The following is a 21,155-nucleotide window of genomic DNA, read 5'->3' as shown; positions in this document are numbered from 1 at the left end:
TTGTAGTGAGGAATCTATAAGAAATGCTTGTTTTGCTTCTTGGTCTAAAAATGTTCAGAATTGTAAACCTTTGGATGATTCTACACCTGGGGATGAAAAGAATGATATGGATTCGAGCACTGTCTTGAGCCTCTGCTCTGAAAGGGCCAGGTGTTTCTCGAAACAACTCTAAAACCTCCTGTATGTTAGAAAGCATTCGGACTACTCATTCATTGATGATAATTTTATGGCGCTGGCCTTACTTGTTAAAGACAACTTTGCTGATGAGAACTCCTGTTTCTTCTGCTGAAATCTATGAGCAACATTGTTGATAAAGCCCTATATTTCATGTGTTTAATACTGCTATTTATAACACTTTGCCTCAGGTTCCCAGACACACAACAGTGAATGACTCAAAGCATGTGAAGCCATTAAATATAACACGAAGGAAAACAGTAACTTTTTGTTCACAACCAGCTGAATAAACATCCTTATTCTCCACTGTCCCAGGCAAGATTTTAAACGTCTGAACTTGTTCTGTTTCTGTATACAATACCAATATTTTCTGGTCAAAGGTATCTTAGCTTAAATTACGTGACTGGAGGCAACCATTATGCATTATTCTTTTCATGCCACTCCATTCGGCACTTAAAGACCTTTTACGTCATAAAGTAAACATTTTAGAACAGAACATCCTGAACATACATTAAGTCAATGCACAGAACAATCAGCTTCTTTGAAATGAGAAGTTTGTTTCCTCCGTAATGGATGAACGAAGATAAAGAAACCACTTATATGCGCAAAAACTCATAGGAAAGAAGCTCTTTATAGGAAGCAAACTATTGGTTATTATCTGAAAGGAAAGTGAAAGTTTAATACTGCAGCTTAAGAAAGCCTGTAGAACAAGAAAACAACAACATAGACGACAAATAAATATTAATCTATATCCATTAAATTTTCATTAACTCCTACTTTTTTTATTTTAATTTTTAATACCACTATTCTAACAAAAGGTTAAATCCCAAATTCTGGGACAGGAGGGTGGCATAATGTTAGCCTCTGTGTCTTTAAATTCTTCAAATTCGACCACCAACCAGTGAAACTAGCAGCAACCTGCTATGGCAGCCTTAGAATGCTTCGGAAAGTCCTACCTCTCCTTCCCATGACGACAAGGAGAGTCATGGTCCAGGCACTGATTATGTCCCGCCTGGACAGAAATTCCCACTATATCAGGGTTCTGAAGTCAATGATCAGAAAACTGCAAGTTGTACAGAATTATGCAGCTCGGTTGCTGCTTAATATTCCCAAAACTCAGTCTGCCAAGCTGGCCTTGAAGACTCTACACTGGCTGCCAATTAAATAATAAAAGTAAAATCTTTGTGTATAGCCCACAAGACCCTCTGGGGGAAGGGACCCCTCGTGACCTTCAATTGTCCCAGGAAATGATAATTCATGGCTAACTTATTTCTGACCTCAGTCCCTAAAAAGAAAAGGGCAAGATCTGGAGGCCATTCCTTCTCATATAACACATCCATATTGTGGAACACCCTTCCTCCACATCTTCACCCACCATATCTGCTACCGGAAGCTTCTCAAAACCTGGTTGTTTCAAAACACGGCTCTATAACCATCTAGCCTGCTGTTCTGCCCGATGCTGCTAGAGCTGGGAAGCCTCTGGGTAGCCATGCGCTTAACAAATACCGAAGAATAATAATAATAATGATAATGAAATTCATTAGCATTTAATTTGGAGAATTGCTATTTCATTACAAGACTGGAAGCTACCATTATGCATGTTGGTAGCCCCCAATACTACCACATCAGACATGTGTTCAATTGGCTTACAGTAATGTTTTGCAAATGTAAGAGTTTGCCAGTCAGCGGCCCTCAAGATATCCGCCAATCTGCCGCCTTTCTAAAAGGTCCGACTAGCCATAGCTCCCCTTAAAGAATGAGCTGGCCAATTACACAGTCCATAATTCACCCATCCTTCAATAATTGCACTGGTAACTGATTTAAAGAGTTTCACAAATGAAATCGGAAGTTGGTCAGTACTATCAGGGTGAAACTTGCTCATCATGGAATCTTATACCCTCATGCAATTCACAACACATAACCTTCTGCAAGAATCAAGCTTTGGGAAAATATGGTGTTGGGCATTGTTTTCATTCTCCTAATAATCTCCAAAGTTACCCCAAAGGCATTGTGTACTCTGTTACTTACCCCCAAAGCTTGACCACTTTCGCATTTCAAAGAAGCTGCATGGACTTGACATATGTTACGGATGTTCGGTTTTAGAATGTTTACTTTAGGCTGTAAAAAGTCTTTCAAGTGATGCATGGAGTAGCATGGAAGACATAATGCATAATGTTAGGCTCTGTCTTTAATGAAAATCAAATTCTCTTGGCATTTAATTTGGAGAATCGCTATGCTCAACCCAATTTCAACAAAGCGGAGTGTGCTCGTATTCTAGAAGTGCTAGAAGCAGCATTAATTTGGTGTACAGAACAGAATACTCTGCTTTCATCCGGGATAACTGGGCCTCAAAGAGAACATGATGTGATAGTTTTCAAATGGTTGAAACAAGGCAAACTACTATACTTGCTTACCCATATCAAGTTCTAATTATCATATTCCAACCGACGTTATGAATATATGCATCATACGGAAGAGTTGGGAATACCAGGGAAATTATGCACAAAATATGTACTAAGGATACATGATGAAAGTAATCTTACACAAAAATAATAGGTGGAAGCTCTGCGTCATTTCCTTGTTTTAAAGTTAAAGATTTGTGATTGGGACCTGTGTTTATCCCAGTTCACATTGTATACTATGTACCAAGTCTGTATCAACTGAACACATTTGCCTTTATCCGGTAGTGCTTCCAACTAATATTCCAGTGCATTTTCAGGTACATTGAAGCCTCAATCCCCAACATTTAGCTGTGTTCTGTTCTATATAAGTGGTAGGAGATGACCCTAGGCACAACAGAGAAGGCCTTCCATAATGTTGGGTCAAGAAACAGCAGTCACACCCCGGCACAGAAGGGCTGAAAACTAAAGTCTCTGTCTGAAGATCGAAGCGTCCTGATGGAAAGAGCTCCATTTGCATGCAACATTTACAAAAAAAAGCACTTGTAACATTATGTTATCTAACGTGTTGGGCCAATGAAGATTACATCAGCCATTAAACAATGCCCCCTCGTCTTTACAGCAGCTGAGGGTCTACCCATTCTATAGAAGGTGTTCGTTTCCTTGTTAGTTATGTCTTCCAATGGCAGGAGATACAATCGCGGAATAGCAGTGAAGCTGAATGCATTATTATTTGAAGGCATGTGAAACAATAAAAATAAATAATTCTACTACAATAAATAATTTAAAAACTAATAGGCACTGGGTCATCATGCAGCAGAGAATACAACAAATAAGACAATAAAAACCCTCTCCTCACAGTATATTCCCGACCAAATTTCAGGATTCCATGAGCCTAAGGCAGTTTTTCTCAGCGTACATCTGCCTTCACTTACACCAACACCATACTGTTGTGGGAAGGAAAGGTTCCTTCAGAATATATCCTTCTGCTCAACGCATGGTAACTTGGATGGGCAGCTTTAAAAGCCTTGAACCATCTAGTGATCAAGACCCACAATTCAGAAATCTAATTTGAGGGAATTAAGATTAGTGTGCTCCAAAACCAATTCTCCCCTTTACAAACGCTGCAATAAAAACAGTCATCAATAAGGAAAGCTCCGACGGAGGTCAGGACTCTCCAGAAGAGCAACATCTTCAATCAACAGTTAGCCTCCACCACCCAAGACATGTTGAACCACATGGTCAACTATAAATAAGAAGTAAATCTCTGGTAAAGTGGTGCCATAGAAGATCCTTCTGGTGTTTTGGTCCCTGATGCTTGTGACACTCAGATGCTGCTAGCAGTGTTTAAAAGGGTTCAGCCATGTTTTTTGAAGTCATAAGGCAGCAGGCTAGTGACAGCAGGGGTTGTCAATGACAAGCATGACATCAATGCCATACAGCTCCAGTAGGTCCATGAGAAAGCCACGGTCTCCTTGAGGATCCAGGCCCATGCTCCTTGCATGGTCTGCAGTTAATGTCCTGTCCTGACTTGATGAGACTTCCAACAGGGTCTGGAAAATGCGATTATTCAGTTCCATGAAGAACCTAGAAATTCGCAGAGTCAGGCGAAAGGGTATATCAGCAAAGAAAGAAAAAAAGACAAATTATTGAACACAGAAAACAGCCTATCCAAGAGCTCTGCCCATCTGAACCCATACAAATCAACTTCAACAGTGCAGACAAAAAAAGACTGATGAGGCATCAGTAAGACGGGGCTTGTATAGACACCGCCTCTCCCAGGAGACACAGTAGAACCTCATCTCCTGGACCTATCAAACAATGCAGAGTACATTCTTGCTATACCTTACTGTAAACAGGTGATGCAGACATGGGTTCCTATAGTTCCAATACATAACACTAGGAATTTCATCACTTACGGGTACGCAGGACCTTTCACCATCTACCCCCACTATTGAATCTCAGCCACGCACACCTCTGAAAGGTTAGAATCCTGGAGGGACTGAGGCAGCTCCTCTTCCTACCCTGATCAGTAAAACGTATACATACCAGTGAGTTTAATAACAGCACCAGTATCACGGTCCTTTGAGAATTAGGTCGTATACTGCTGTTCAAGATTCCATTTACTAAAACAGACCCAGTACTTAAAAGTTAATCCTCATGTGCAGCAAGAAATGCATACTGAGAATAGAAACTTAAATGCAAACCCCCTTTTCCTTCAAAGGATGAAGACACCCCCTTGAAGCTATATATTTCAAATGAAGTGCAGACACCAGGCAAAGCTCAACGGCTTAGACTGCTGGTTTCAAACACTCATAATGGGAGATATCGTGCCTTAAATGTCCTCTTCATACCCCTTGACAAGAGAGAAACTGCTCCACCAGCCTTTACAGGTGATGGAGGTTTCACTGATCACACAAGATGGGAGCTAACGAATGTAACATATCTGAGCATTACCTCGAAAACGTTGGACAACAACTCTTAGCCTGTCTTACCCAAAACTGGAAATGCCTACAGACCCTCAAAACTCAGACTTTTAGTCACAGCTCTGGCTCTCAAACCTTGATGCTCATAGCAAAGCACCCAACAGCTAACATATATTACACGTGTCACCATAGGCACAGAATTAAGATATAATGCAAACCCAAAGGCGTCATATTGACCAAGACCCTCCAAACACGGCAAATTCCACATCCATGAGGATAAACAAAACAAAAAGACCAAGGCCTGCCTTTTTTAACCCCTTCCCTGCGGGGCACATTCCCCCGCTGTGCTGGGGGGCGCGCACCGCGCCCCGGTGCTCATGACGAGCTCAGCTCGTCATGCAGCACGGTGGTCGTATGCTCATGACGAGCTGAGCTCGTCATGACCACACCCGTTTATTTAGAACGTTCGCACAGCAGGGGAATTAGCCCAGCGTACAAGCGTTCTAACGGTCATGACGAGCTCAGCTCATCATGAGCACAGGAGCACCGTGGCTCATGACTAGCTCGTCATGAGCATTGAAGGAGTTAAGGCATGAAGCAGATGAAGATTATTGGAAACTTATACTTAGGAGTAATTTGACACACTCACAGAATAAATAGGTCTTCTTCCCCAGAGCTGCAATCACTGTCAAAGTCCTGCGAATATAACAGCATCTGCCTGCATGGAAAGAGGAGGATATCTTACTCCATTGGTTTGGAGGTTGGAGGTTGGAGGCCGGAGATATAAAACAAAAAGCATGGAACAATACAGATTATTCAAAAATTGAAATAAATAAGGCACTGTGTGATGTTAAAGTGGGAGAATAGTAGAAACGAAAGAGCACAACAGGTGTGTTCACATTAAGCCCCATATCCGTTCCCTCTCTTACCACACCTTGTGACAAGGTAAGTGCACACCACCTTCCCCCATTAAATACTGGAACCTGCCATATAAAAGAATGTCTCCTAACCACCAAAACAATCAAAAGTGCAAAGTCACATTTAATCCAAAGGTGTTCTATGCAGGCAAAAATATATGTACTTTTACAAGCTCCTCATTCTTTTATGCTGGGTATGTATACACGCTTCCAAACGATGACCATAACTTCTGTCCGTGTATCAGACCGTCCTTTCCTAGAGAACATGATTTAACAGGGAGAGAAAAGTTGAGAGAAAGAACTTTGAATCACAATCTTTTATACGATTTTCAAGCCAGCTTTAGGCAGGGTTGTAGCTCTGAAAATTTACTTCTACAAGTGGCTGAAGAAGCACTCCACTTCATGGACTTAGGACCCTCTGCTTACTTGTACTGCTAAACCCACCTAGGCATTTGATGCAGTCAACTACAGCTCTCTGATCAATATCCCTAAAGAACAAATAGGCACAGAAGATGAAGTGGTTCTCCTCCTACCTGTCAACCCAAATGGTTAAAATAGGTAAGACTATCCAGTAATGGCAGCCTACTATAAGGAGACCTACAGGCTTCATCTTGTCTCCCCCTCTTATCTATATTCATTGTGAACCACGTGGGGCTAGTATCAGAAACTCTGTGATACTTCATCATCCATTTGCTAACAATACCCAGATCTATATTAAGATCTCATCCCCAATTGACAATTCACCGCTCCCCAAAACTCTTGAAAATATTTAAACATGGATGTTGAATCACAACTTAAAATTCCACGCCTCAAAGGCAGAGTTTCTATTAACATCATCAAAAATGCCCCATCTAGCAGTATACGCTTGGACTGAGACCTGAACTCTTCAAGACTGTGAACCAGTTATTCTGGACAATGTGAAATCCCTGAGTAAATTTCGCAACAAACTTAATCTACATATACAAATTTCTGCTATGGGCAAAAGTGGATGCTTCAACTCAAACTGCTCTGCTGTAGCTGACAGTCAATTTATGACCGTGATTTAAAGTCCTTACCTCAGGCATTTGCACGTTACAGATTCGCATAGCTATTCCTTCATCAATGGCCTTCCTAAAGGTCGTCTGTAACTGGAGTTAGAATGCAATTGCTGCTTATTTTGTGAAGTCGAAGTCTACCAGAAAGCCCAGCCGTCTGGTGTACTGAAGACATCTTCGGGACATTCAGAAAGCTTCTCTGAGAATGCATTCTGCCCATTGTTTACAACTGGCTTTGCAACTCACATTTGCGTGCTTTCTTAATTGCTGTTTTTATTTGTTTTAGGCTATCTTTCTTGAGTTAAACCATACCGTGGAGCAAACCCAATTTACTGTATTCTTCCACAAACTCGCTGAGGTAAACAGCCTTTCAATTTTGTTCCCATCTTATCACATTTGCTGCGTATTCAATGACCGGTCAAATGTCAGGCTCTTTATTCAGAGGGAGCTAAGTGTTTATTTTTATTTTTCTTTCTCGGACTTCAAATGGAGAGGATTTATGTGGCAATCCACCCAGGTGAGACGAAAGGCTGTAGGATATTTTTTCTAGCACACAACAAAATTTAAATGTATGTAAATGAACTGCGCAAATATTTCAGAATTGGGAAAGCACTAATGAGGCACATTTCTTTGTAATTCTGAAGTGTGGAGGAAATAAACATATTAATATGATCAAAACAAATAAATACACTTGGTGATTCCATTTCCACACATTAACATTTGTACGCTGTATAGTTTTATCAGAAAAACTGTATGTCTGTGCAAATGTGAAGGCCTTTTCAATTTAAACTGTGTTGCCTGTAACGGCAGTGCGCTATCACACCATGCATACTCCACTCTACGTCAGTTCACTCAACACCTCTACTCCACTCTACACCCCGCCACTCCACTCCACTCCGCTCTACACCCCGCCACTCCACACTCCGCTCTACACCCCGCCACTCCGCTCCACACCCCGCCGCTCCGCTCCACACCCCGCCGCTCCGCTCCACACCCCGCCGCTCCGCTCCACACCCCGCCGCTCCGCTCCACACCCCGCCGCTCCGCTCCACACCCCGCCGCTCCGCTCCACACCCCGCCGCTCCGCTCCACACCCCGCCACTCCGCTCCACACCCCGCCACTCCACTCCGCTCCACACCCCGCCACTCCACTCCACTCCACACCCCGCCACTCCACTCCACTCCACACCCCGCCACTCCACTCCACTCCACACCCCGCCACTCCACTCCACTCCACACCCCGCCACTCCACTCCACTCTACACCCCGCCACTCCACTCCACTCTACACCCCGCCACTCCACTCCACTCTACACCCCGCCACTCCACTCCACTCTACACCCCGCCACTCCACTCCACTCTACACCCCGCCACTCCACTCTACACCCCGCCACTCCACTCCACTCCACACCCCGCCACTCCACTCTACACCCCGCCACTCCACTCCACTCCACACCCCGCCACTCCACTCCACTCCACACCCCGCCACTCCACTCTACACCCCGCCACTCCACTCTACACCCCTCCACTCCACTCCACTCCACTCCACTCCACTCCACTCCACTCCACTCCACTCCACTCCACTCCACTCCACACCCCGCCACTCCACTCTACACCCCTCCACTCCACTCTACACCACTCCACTCCACTCCACTCCACTCCACTCCACTCCACACCCCGCCACTCCACTCCACTCCACTCCACTCCACTCCACTCCACTCCACTCCACTCCACTCCACACCCCGCCACTCCACTCTACACCCCGCCACTCCACTCCACTCCACTCTACACCCCGCCACTCCACTCTACACCCCGCCACTCCGCTCCACACCCCGCCGCTCCGCTCCACACCCCGCCGCTCCGCTCCACACCCCGCCGCTCCGCTCCACACCCCGCCGCTCCGCTCCACACCCCGCCGCTCCGCTCCACACCCCGCCGCTCCGCTCCACACCCCGCCACTCCGCTCCACACCCGCCACTCCGCTCCACACCCCGCCACTCCGCTCCACACCCCGCCACTCCGCACCCCGCCACTCCACTCCACTCCACTCCCCGCCACTCCACTCTACACCACTCCACTCCACTCCCCGCCACTCCACTCCACACCCCGCCACTCCACTCCACTCTACACCCCGCCACTCCACTCCACTCTACACCCCGCCACTCCACTCCACTCTACACCCCGCCACTCCACTCCACTCTACACCCCGCCACTCCACTCCACTCTACACCCCGCCACTCCACCCCACTCTACACCCCGCCACTCCACTCCACTCTACACCCCGCCACTCCACTCCACTCTACACCCCGCCACTCCACTCCACTCTACACCCCGCCACTCCACTCCACTCCACGCCCCGCCACTCCACTCCACTCCACTCCACTCTACACCCCGCCACTCCACTCCACTCCACTCTACACCCCGCCACTCCACTCCACTCTACACCCCGCCACTCCACTCCACTCTACACCCCGCCACTCCACTCCACACCCCGCCACTCCACTCTACTCCACTCCACACCACACCACTCTACACCACACCACTCCACTCCACTCCACTCCACTCTACACCCCGCCACTCCACTCCACTCCACTCTACACCCCGCCACTCCACTCCACTCCACTCTACACCCCGCCACTCCACTCCACTCCACTCCACTCTACACCCCGCCACTCCACTCCTCTACACCCCTCCACACCCCGCCACTCCACTCCACTCCACTCCACTCCACACCCCGCCACTCCACTCCACTCCACTCCACTCCACACCCCGCCACTCCACTCCACTCCACACCCCGCCACTCCACTCTACACCCCGCCACTCCCCTCCACTCCACTCCACTCCCCGCCACTCCGCTCCACACCCCGCCACTCCACTCCACTCTACACCCCGCCACTCCACTCCTCTACACCCCGCCACTCCACACCCCGCCGCTCCACTCCACACCCCGCCGCTCCACTCCACACCCCGCCGCTCCACTCTACACCCCGCCACTCCACTCTACACCCCGCCACTCCACTCTACACCCCGCCACTCCACTCCTCTACACCCCGCCACTCCACACCCCGCCGCTCCACTCCACACCCCGCCGCTCCACTCCCCGCCACTCCACTCCACTCCACTCCACTCCCCGCCACTCCACTCCACTCCACACCCCGCCACTCCGCTCCACACCCCGCCACTCCGCTCCACACCCCGCCACTCCGCTCCACACCCCGCCACTCCGCTCCACACCCCGCCACTCCGCTCCACACCCCGCCACTCCGCTCCACACCCCGCCACTCCGCTCCACACCCCGCCACTCCACTCCACACCCCGCCACTCCACTCCACTCTACACCCCGCCACTCCACTCCACTCCACTCCACTCTACACCCCGCCACTCCACTCCACTCTACACCACTCCACTCCACTCCACTCCACTCCACTCCACTCCACTCCACACCCCGCCACTCCACTCCACTCCACTCCACACCCCGCCACTCCACTCTACACCCCGCCACTCCCCGCCACTCCACTCCACTCCACTCCACTCCACTCCCCGCCACTCCACTCCACACCCCGCCACTCCACTCCTCTACACCCCTCCACACCCTGCCACTCCACTCCACACCCCGCCACTCCACACCCCGCCACTCCACACCCCGCCACTCCACTCCACACCCCGCCACTCCACTCCACTCCACTCCACACCCCGCCACTCCACTCCACTCCACTCTACTCCCCGCCACTCCACTCCACTCCACTCCACTCTACGCCCCGCCACTCCACTCCACTCTACGCCCCGCCACTCCACTCCACTCCACTCCACTCTACGCCCCGCCACTCCACTCCACTCTACGCCCCGCCACTCCACTCCACTCCACTCCACTCTACGCCCCGCCACTCCACTCCACTCCACGCCCCGCCACTCCACTCCACTCCACTCCACTCCACTCTACACCCCGCCACTCCACTCCACTCCACTCTACACCCCGCCACTCCACTCCACTCTACACCCCGCCACTCCACTCCACTCTACACCCCGCCACTCCACTCCACACCCCGCCACTCCACTCCACTCCACTCTACACCCCGCCACTCCACTCCTCTACACCCCTCCACACCCCGCCACTCCACTCCTCTACACCCCTCCACACCCCGCCACTCCACTCCTCTACACCCCTCCACACCCCGCCACTCCACTCCTCTACACCCCTCCACACCCCGCCACTCCACTCCTCTACACCCCTCCACACCCCGCCACTCCACTCCTCTACACCCCTCCACACCCCGCCACTCCACTCCACTCCACTCCACTCCACTCCACACCCCGCCACTCCACTCCACTCCACTCCACTCCACACCCCGCCACTCCACTCCACTCCACACCCCGCCACTCCACTCTACACCCCGCCACTCCACTCCACTCCACTCCACTCTACACCCCGCCACTCCACTCCACTCCACTCCACTCCACTCCACTCCACTCCACTCCACTCCACTCCACTCCACTCTACACCCCGCCACTCCACTCCACACCCCGCCACTCCACTCTACACCACTCCACTCCACTCCACTCCACTCTACACCCCGCCACTCCACTCCACTCCACTCTACACCCCGCCACTCCACTCCACTCTACACCCCGCCACTCCACTCCACTCTACACCCCGCCACTCCACTCCACTCTACACCCCGCCACTCCACTCCACTCTACACCCCGCCACTCCACTCCTCTACACCCCTCCACACCCCGCCACTCCACTCCTCTACACCCCTCCACACCCCGCCACTCCACTCCACTCCACTCCACTCCACACCCCGCCACTCCACTCCACTCCACACCCCGCCACACCCCGCCACTCCACTCCACTCCACTCCACTCTACACCCCGCCACTCCACTCCACTCCACTCTACACCCCGCCACTCCACTCCACTCTACACCACTCCACTCCACTCCACTCCACTCCACTCCACTCCACTCCACACCCCGCCACTCCACTCCACTCCACACCCCGCCACTCCACTCTACACCCCGCCACTCCCCGCCACTCCACTCCACTCCACTCCACTCCACTCCCCGCCACTCCACTCCACACCCCGCCACTCCACTCCTCTACACCCCTCCACACCCTGCCACTCCACTCCACACCCCGCCACTCCACACCCCGCCACTCCACACCCCGCCACTCCACTCCACACCCCGCCACTCCACTCCACTCCACACCCCGCCACTCCACTCCACTCCACTCCACTCCACACCCCGCCACTCCACTCCACTCCACACCCCGCCACTCCACTCTACACCCCGCCACTCCCCGCCACTCCACTCCCCGCCACTCCACTCTACACCCCGCCACTCCACACCCCGCCACTCCACTCCACACCCCGCCACTCCACTCCACTCCACTCCACACCCCGCCACTCCACTCCACTCCACTCCACACCCCGCCACTCCACTCCACTCCCCGCCACTCCACTCCACTCCCCGCCACTCCACTCTACTCCCCGCCACTCCACTCCACGCCACTCCACTCTACACCCCGCCACTCCACTCTACACCCCGCCACTCCACTCTACACCCCGCCACTCCACTCCACTCTACACCCGCCACTCCACTCTACACCCCGCCACTCCACTCCACTCTACACCCCGCCACTCCACTCCTCTACACCCCGCCACTCTACACCCCGCCACTCCACTCCTCTACACCCCGCCACTCCACTCCTCTACACCCCGCCACTCCACTCCTCTACACCCCGCCACTCCACTCCTCTACACCCCGCCACTCCACACCCCGCCACTCCACACCCCGCCACTCCACACCCCGCCACTCCACACCCCGCCACTCCACACCCCGCCACTCCACACCCCGCCACTCCACACCCCGCCACTCCACTCCACTCCACACCCCGCCACTCCACTCCACACCCCGCCACTCCACTCCACACCCCGCCACTCCACTCCACACCCCGCCACTCCACTCCACACCCCGCCACTCCACTCCACTCCACACCCCGCCACTCCACTCTACACCCCGCCACTCCACTCCACTCCCCGCCACTCCACTCTACACCACTCCACTCCACTCCCCGCCACTCCACTCCACTCCACACCCCGCCACTCCACTCTACACCCCGCCACTCCACTCCACTCCACTCCACTCCACTCCACACCCCGCCACTCCACTCCACTCCCCGCCACTCCACTCCACTCCCCGCCACTCTACACCCCGCCACTACACCCCGCCACTCCACTCCACACCCCGCCACTCCACACCCCGCCACTCCACTCCACTCCACACCGCGCCACTCCACTCCACTCCACACCCCGCCACTCCACTCCACACCCCGCCACTCCACTCCACACCCCGCCACACCCCGCCACTCCACTCCACACCCCGCCACTCCACTCCACTCCACACCCCGCCACTCCACTCCACACCCCGCCACTCCACTCCACACCCCGCCACTCCACTCCACACCCCGCCACTCCACTGTATTCTAATCAACTCTATGACACTTTATTGCACTCCACGACACTCTAAGTCCCTCTAGTCTATGACGCAAACTACAGCATGACCCTCTAACTGCATCCCACGACAGCATATTCTATGCCACTTTACCCCACTCTACATCACTCCACGATACAACACTCCACCACACTTTAGTCCACACTTATCTCCACTCTGTGCTACGCCACTCTATGCCCCTCCACCGTATGTCACAACTCTATGCACCTTGACTCTAAGACAAGACACTATTCCATGACACGCTACTCCACTCCATGCTACACCACTCTATACCCCTCTACAACACTACTCCACACCATGCTATGTCACTATATGCCCCTCTTCAACACTCAACTCCTCTATGCAATGACACAATATGCTCCACTACACCACAACACTCCACTCCACTCCACTCCACACCACACCAGGACACTCCACTCTACGACACTCTATTCCACTAATCTCTACACCACTCCCCCCTACCCCACAAACCTTTAGTCAGGCTGAGAAGCAGCCACACTGGTGTACAACTTTGCTAAAACACCTTGACAAAGCCAACAGCTCTTGCATAGGTAAGACCTATTGACGTGTTTTGCGTTGCAGGAGATTTGACCACATTATCTCGATCCTCACATCAATTAACTGGCTTGCCACAGAGGCGATGCTTAATTTAAAATAGCCTGTTTAGCTTCTATTACCCTATTTAAAACTGAAAGCCTTGTGCAGTCAATGAGGTTTAACAAATGGACAATCTCTTCTCCTTGATCCGCCTACATTTTTATATAATTCATTTTTATATAGACATAAAATGAAAGCGCACATAGCACATTAAAACAGTGTTAATGGTACCTTTAAAGAAAGCCAAGTAATTTACACCTTTGAAAAGTAATTTCCTGCCTTTGCATACAGTTTAATAAGTAACTTTCTACTCGTACCTATTGGGCATCCTGTAATCTGATACAGACCGCTCTCCAAGTTGACAAATCGCTCCATTCTCCAATACCAATCATTTCAGGCAGTGCCGTAAGTATTTGGAATTTGTCTCCACCAGACCTCTGCACTACCACAACACTTTCACCTTTAAAAAGGATCTCAAAACCCTCCTGTTCCATAGACATTTTGACTGTGTAGGACTGAAGATCCACTCTGCTCCTTGTGGAAACCTTGCAGGCCTGCTCTGGTGGCAGTTACCCTGGAGTTACTTTACTATCTGCCTTTCAACCAACATTTGTAACCCATGCCTTGGTTATGTTATTCTTTTGCGTTCAACGTTTACATTTCAATGCAATATCTTTTGTACAGAATTTCCAACACCCTTGGGCCACGTTTGTGTGATCGAAAACAGCGTAAATAACCTATAAAACATAACTGAGACAGTGAGGCCTAGATAAACAGTAGCAGAAACAAGTCTACAATGCAACCAGAGGAATAAAACACTGTCTCTCAAACCTAATACAGTCTTCATCAGTAAACCAAATATCTGTCTAAACAAACCTTGTGCCACATTCACAACTACACCCAAAATGGGGTCTTAAATGAATATAGGAGTGAAATCACAGTAACATCATTACAGAAAAGAAATCACAGGCACACATTAACTGTTGACAGAAAAGGAGCACTCTTTTGCTTTGCAGGCAGTGATGGAGCTATACCAAAGTGTGTTCTGCCAGCCAACTTATCTACCTCTCTATCCACCCATTATAGTTGCGGATTACTCTGCAAGCCCAGAATTGCCTTATCACTTGACACCACCATAGCTGCAATATGGCAGTTTGTCATATAACAGGGATAATGTGCCAAACCCCATAGGTAAATCTCAAAATGTATCACCTGTGAAGGGCAGGAGAGGTAAATTCCAACTCAGTCTTTGCCTGAAGCCCTGCAAATACAGGGTAAGAAATCATGCGTATTGCATGACTCACCTACTCTTTTATTCCTACTTACAAGGCTCTCACAAATACAGAGATACACGTTACCCTATTATGCCTCTTCAAGTCTTATTCACATAGGACAGAAACCAATCTCAATACTCTCCAATCTGCATTAATTCCCATTTCAGCCCATTTGGCTAAAAAAGACACATCTAACAATCATGATCTCACTTTTTACAATCCGAATGTTTTGTTCCTGACCAAACCCTGGTTTTCTCATTCCTTTACTCCTCAACTGCTCATGTTTGACCAACGAGTTCCTGATGAGGGTGCACACTTCATTTGCGCGACTTCCCTATTCAAAACATTTAGAGGCTTTGCTATCATTCACAGACCTTACCTTTCAGTCACCCTTTTCTCCTTAGCCACCTCTACCCTTCTTAGAATGACACTCACCACACTAGACTGTTCCCAACACTCCCTGAACAGTACACCTCATAACTGACCAATGGATGCAATAAAGATTTATCTGACACTATCTTGTCCATTTCCTATGCTTCCAATGGGCCATCATGGCAACTTAAACCTGCCACCCACCCAACAGCAAATCAACAAGAAATTACTTCTCCTTAAATTCCTCCCTAAACTCTTTGAATCTCAGTTCAGCTCCAGCAACAACCTTTTCCTCAACCTCTTTGAAAATCTGCTTAAAGAAAAATGCTACTTACCAGTATGCATCTGTTCTTGGCATGTAGGGCTGCAGAACCACACACTATTGCATTAGATCACCATCTAGTGGTGGGCCCAGATGATTACACTTTGTTATTGTCTTGGAAGAGTCTTTGTCTGTTGGATGACTCCACCCTTAGATCGTAGTGCGCATGGGCATCGACTCCATCTTCAGATTGTTTTCGCCACTGGGCTAATGATGGAGTTGTACGAGTACATATAAAGATGACCATGTGTTGTGTATCTAAATAAGATAATACTGGAACAGATACAGATAGCCGGGGAGGCGGGTGGGCGTGTGTGGTTCTGCAGCCCTACATGCCAAGAACAGATGCATACTGGTAAGTAGCATTTTCCGTTCGAGGCATATGGGCTGCAGACCACACACTATTGCATAGATTGCACAGCAGTTTCTCCCTTAGCGGCGAACACCCGTATCTGTTGCAGTAGTTTGAAAATGTTTTGAGTACAGCCTGGCCCACACTTGCTTGTTGTTTTGCCTGCACATCTACACAGTAGTGTTTTGTATATGTGTGCGGAGTAGACCATGTAGCTGCTTTACAGAGGTCATCCAATGCTATATTTCCTAGGAATGCCATAGATGCCCCTAATTTACGGGTAGAATGAGCCCAAGGGGGAATGGATAGAGTGAGTTTTGCTTTTTGGTAACAAATTTGAATGCACTTAACAATCTATCTTGCATTGCCTGATTTTGAGATTGTCTTTTTCTTCTCCACATAAGGGAAATCCTAACAGTTTAGTTTTACGAAAAGGTTTCGCCTGATCAATGTAGTATAGAAGCGCTCTTTTTTACATCTAATGTATGTAGAGCTCTTGCTGCAACTGTTTGTGGAAAAAATACTAGCAACTCAATAGATCGGTTGAGGTGGAAAGGTGAAATGACCTTTGGCAGAAACTTTGGATTTGTTTTAAGAACCACTTTATTGAGATGAAGTTGTATAAATGGTTCTTGAATTGTTAATGCTTGGCTCTCACTTACTCTTCTAAGTGAAGTAACAGCTACTAAAAAAGCAACTTTCCATGTAAGGAACTGTAATTCACACTTATGTAATGGTTCGAAAGGAGGACCCATAAGTCTTGTGAGAACAATATTTAAATTCCACACTGGAGAGGGTGGTATTCTGGGAGGAATTATTCTTTTGAGTCCTTCCATAAACGCTTTGATTGCAGTTACTCTAAACAATGACAAATGTTGTCTGTTTTGAAGATATGCTTCTATAGCAGCAAGATGTAACCTGATTGAGGAATACGCTAAGTTAGATCGTTGCAGATGTAACAGGTAGCATATGATGTTTTGTATGGAAACATCTAAGGGATTGATGTTGTTATTTGTACAATATACAACAAACCTTTTCCACTTTGCTGCATAACATTTTCTAGTGGTAGGGCGTCTTGCTTCTCTTATGACATTCATGCAATCAGGTGGTAAATTTTGATATCCAAATTCTAAGACCTCAGGAGCCAAATCGCTAGATTGAGCTGTATTGGGTCGGGATGCATAATCTCTCCATGGTTCTGTGTCAATAGATGTGGGAAGAGTTTTAGTATGTGGTGTGGTACTACTGAGAGCTCTAGCAGCGTGGTGTACCAGGGTTGTCTTGCCAACGTTGGTGCAATGTAGCAAACAGATCTATCTCTGGTTGACCCCACTTTCGAAAAAATGGCTGAAGAACTTGATGATGAAGTTCCCATTTGTGTATCTGTTGTCTCTGACGACTTAACAGATCTGCAAGTTGATTGTGAACTCCTGGTAGATGTTCTGCTAATAGAAAAATGTTCTGAGGAATGGCCCACCTCCATATGCTCTGCGCCAGCCGGGAGAGCTGTAGGGAGTGTATTCCTCCTTGTTTTTGAATAGAATACATTGCTGTCATGTTGTCCGTCCGGACTAGTACAGCTTTGTTTGATAGGTAATGCTGAAACGATTTTAGAGCTAGAATAATCGCTAGTAACTCCAGATGATTTATGTGGAGAAGTTTTTGTTGCATTGTCCATGTACCCTGTACTGTGTGATTTTGTAAATGCGCTCCCCATCCTGTGAGAGATGGGTCTGTGGTTAATATCATTTGTGCAACAGGCTCTATAAACGTCCAGCCCGTGGAAATGTTTTTGGTGTTCCACCATTGCAGAGAGCAATATGTCCGGTCGTCTACCACCACCAGATCTGTTATTTGTTGCTGAGCCTGATTCCACTGACTTGATAAGCACTCTTGTAGGGGGCGCATTTGTAGTCTTGCATATGGTACTATGAAAAAGCAAGATGCCATCATTCCTATTAGTTGCATGAACACTCGAGCTGGTAGGGAGTGTTGTGGCTGGAATCTTTTGATAAGATCCTGCATAGTTTGTATTCTTGTTGGGTTGGGGTACGCTATTGCCTTAGCAGTGTCTAGGTGCTACAATAGATACCTCTGAGACAGGGATGGTTGGAGATGGGACTTCTTTTGATTTACTGTGAATCCCAGTTTGTGTAGCAGGCATATTGTTTGATGCGTGTGCTGTACACATTGGTTGTATGACTTGGATTTTATTAACCAGTCGTCCAGGTATGGGAAGACATTAATGTTGTCGCTTCTTAAGTGTGCTGCTACTACTGCTAGACACTTTGTGAACACTCGAGATGCTGTAGTTACTCCGAAAGGGAGTACCTTGAATTAGTAGTGTTGACCTTCTAGAATGAACCGCAGGTAATTTCTGTGCGATTGATGTATGGGAATGTGGAAGTAGGCCTCCTTGAGATCTAATGTGGCAAGGAAGTCTCCCTTCTTTAGCAACGGTAGAGTGGTCTGAATGTATGTACAGGTTTAGGGGCCTTAGATCTAAAATAGGTCTGAGGGACCCGTCTTTTTTGGGTATGAGAAAGTATAGAGAATAAACTCCTGTGTTTTGATGTGGTTTTGGGACTAGTTCTATTGCATTCTTTTGCAGTAGAGATTCCACCTCTTGTCTTAGCAGTATGAGGTGTTCTTGTGACATGGGACGATGTCTGGGTGGTATTGTTGGGGAGAGAGGAAGTGTGCTCCAGGCAATAACCTGATTGAATTATTTGTCTTACCCACCTGTCTGTGGTGATGGAGTTCCAGACAGGTAGGAACTGTTGTAACCTCCCCCCGACAGGAGTGGAATGGCCTGGGGGGGATGGAAGGGAAGTCACTGTTTGGGAGTAGAGGTGTTGCGATTGTTGTTTCCTCTACCTCTGCCCTTATTGTCGTTTCCTCTATAACATCCTTTACTAGGCGAGGTTTGGTTGGGTTGGGTGCTTTGTAAGAAGAGGAGGTATTGTCGGTTTGGAAACCCTTAGAGGCGCCCCTATACGAGGAGCGACGAAAGGAAGGCCTATGGGCTTGTGCTTGTAAAGCTCCCATGGATTTTGCCGTGTCTATCTTTTTTCATCTTTTCTAGTGCACTATCGACTGATGGACTGAAAAGATGTTGTTAGTCAAAGGGCTGGTTTAACATACTGGCTTGTACTTCTGGTTTAAACCCAGAGATACGTAACCATGCATGTCTAAGCAACAATAACCCTTTATTTATTGCTCTAGAGGCTGTGTCTGCTGTGTCTAGTGCACATCTTATAGAGGTATTTGTAATAACCTTGCCTTCCTGTATTAGGTCAGAAGCCCTGGTTTTATATTGTTCCGGCAAGTGTTGCATGAGTGACTAACTCATCATAATGAGCTCTATCATATCTTGCTAACAAAGCTTGAGTGTTAGCAATCCGCCAGACATTGGCTGCTTGTGAAATGGTGTGTTTTCCCGAAGCATCTAAAAGCTTAGACTCTTTGTCAGGGGGTGGAGCACCCCTGTTGTCTGAGAGTTAGCTCTTTTTCTCGCATTTGACACTACTAGTGAGTCCAATGGCTACTGTCCTTTAATGTATGCTGGATCAGTTGGAGCCGCTTTGTGCTTCTTTTCTAGTCTGGGGTTAATTACCCTTGCTCTAACTGGGTCTTTAAATATTTCAGGTGCATGTCTTACCACTCCACTAAGTATTGGAAGTGTGGTTGTGGTCTTATGTGACGACATTAGTGTGTCCATTAGGAAGTCTTCTTCCATTGTATCTGTGTGTAAATCTACTCCATGTAAAGTGGCTGTTCTATGAATGAGCTGCGTAAACCCAATGGTGTCATCTGGGGGAGATGGTCTAGACGGGTATACATCATCTTGTGGCCGATCTGGTGCATTATAATCTTCCCTTGGGTCACCTGATGGCCCAGGAATATCATCTGGGTCATTAACGTCATCCATGTGATGTTCACTCTATACCTCTTGTGAGTAGCTATCCCCATCATCCTCATCTTGTGGTATTAGACTATGTGTACTGGATGGTGAATGTACATGAGAAATATCTACTGGTATTTCTACTTTTGGTGAAGGAATCCTGTCAGAAGGGACCAAGCGAACATGAGGCAAACCCGGGACCCCTACTTACTTATAAAGAGGGAATCACCTGGGAGAGAGAATCGCCGTCCAAAAACCCGGGTAACTCTTGGTCCGGGTCTCTATTACAGGAAGCCAGTGGTGGGACCAGGGAATGCGACCAATCTGGACGCATCCCGCAAGAGGAAAAGGCAGAGTAGGACGTAGAACGCGTCGTCATTATACCAGTAAGAGAAGAGGAAGGAGGAGCAGCGCGAGGAGACGGGAACGGAGAAAGCACCAGAGCTAGACGCGGAACCAGAGGACCTCACGTACGACAACGGAGAAGCCGAAGAGTGGTTCGAGGAGTGGTGGATACCATCCTCCCCCCAGGAGGGCGCAACTGCCGCCGTAACTCAGGAGAGTTACGGCAAGGACGGTGAGTGGCCTAGCACACGGGGCGTAACTGGTTAATCTGGGGAGGCGGGAGGACCGAGTGGGAGCGGGGCGGACGGGAGGGGAGTGAGGCACTGAGCTGAGCACCACCAAGCTATATTTTCCCTCAGGAGTACGTTACCTGTTACCTGTATATACCAAGCCACATATTCTCCACATGAGTCTATCCTTAGAAGTTCTCCAAAACATTAGCCCTCAGTGCAAATAGGGCCTGAGCACTACCGTCTGGTTACCTCATATTCACCCTGACTCACCCTAATAATCAGCGACCGTTTTAC

General features: G+C 48.9%; 1 protein-coding gene across 2 annotated transcripts in view; it reads right to left on the bottom strand.

Moving 5' to 3' along the window:
* Window positions 1–951: 951 nt before the first annotated feature.
* The window catches only part of DENND11 (DENN domain containing 11), a 219,471-nt gene continuing 199,267 nt past the window's right edge, over window positions 952–21,155 (bottom strand). Inside the window, exons 8-10 of one of the 2 annotated variants that reach the window (XR_013605497.1) lie at window positions 6,081–6,172; window positions 5,649–5,717; window positions 4,094–4,160 (exon numbers count right to left, since the gene is read on the bottom strand). Coding sequence is in view for 1 of the 2 variants with exons in the window: in XM_078671839.1 (XP_078527965.1) it covers window positions 3,965–4,160; window positions 5,649–5,717 (265 nt within the window). In the remaining variant the exon portion in view is untranslated. Of the gene's footprint in view, window positions 4,161–5,648; window positions 5,718–6,080; window positions 6,173–21,155 lie in introns of both variants that reach the window. The other variant, XM_078671839.1, reaches the window with a different exon arrangement.

Source organism: Lissotriton helveticus, chromosome 1_1 (assembly GCF_964261635.1).
Source record: "Lissotriton helveticus chromosome 1_1, aLisHel1.1, whole genome shotgun sequence".
Classification (NCBI taxonomy): Eukaryota; Metazoa; Chordata; class Amphibia; order Caudata; family Salamandridae; genus Lissotriton; species Lissotriton helveticus.
Note: the sequence above shows the minus strand (reverse complement) of the source record. Positions and strands in the feature narration are given on the sequence as shown.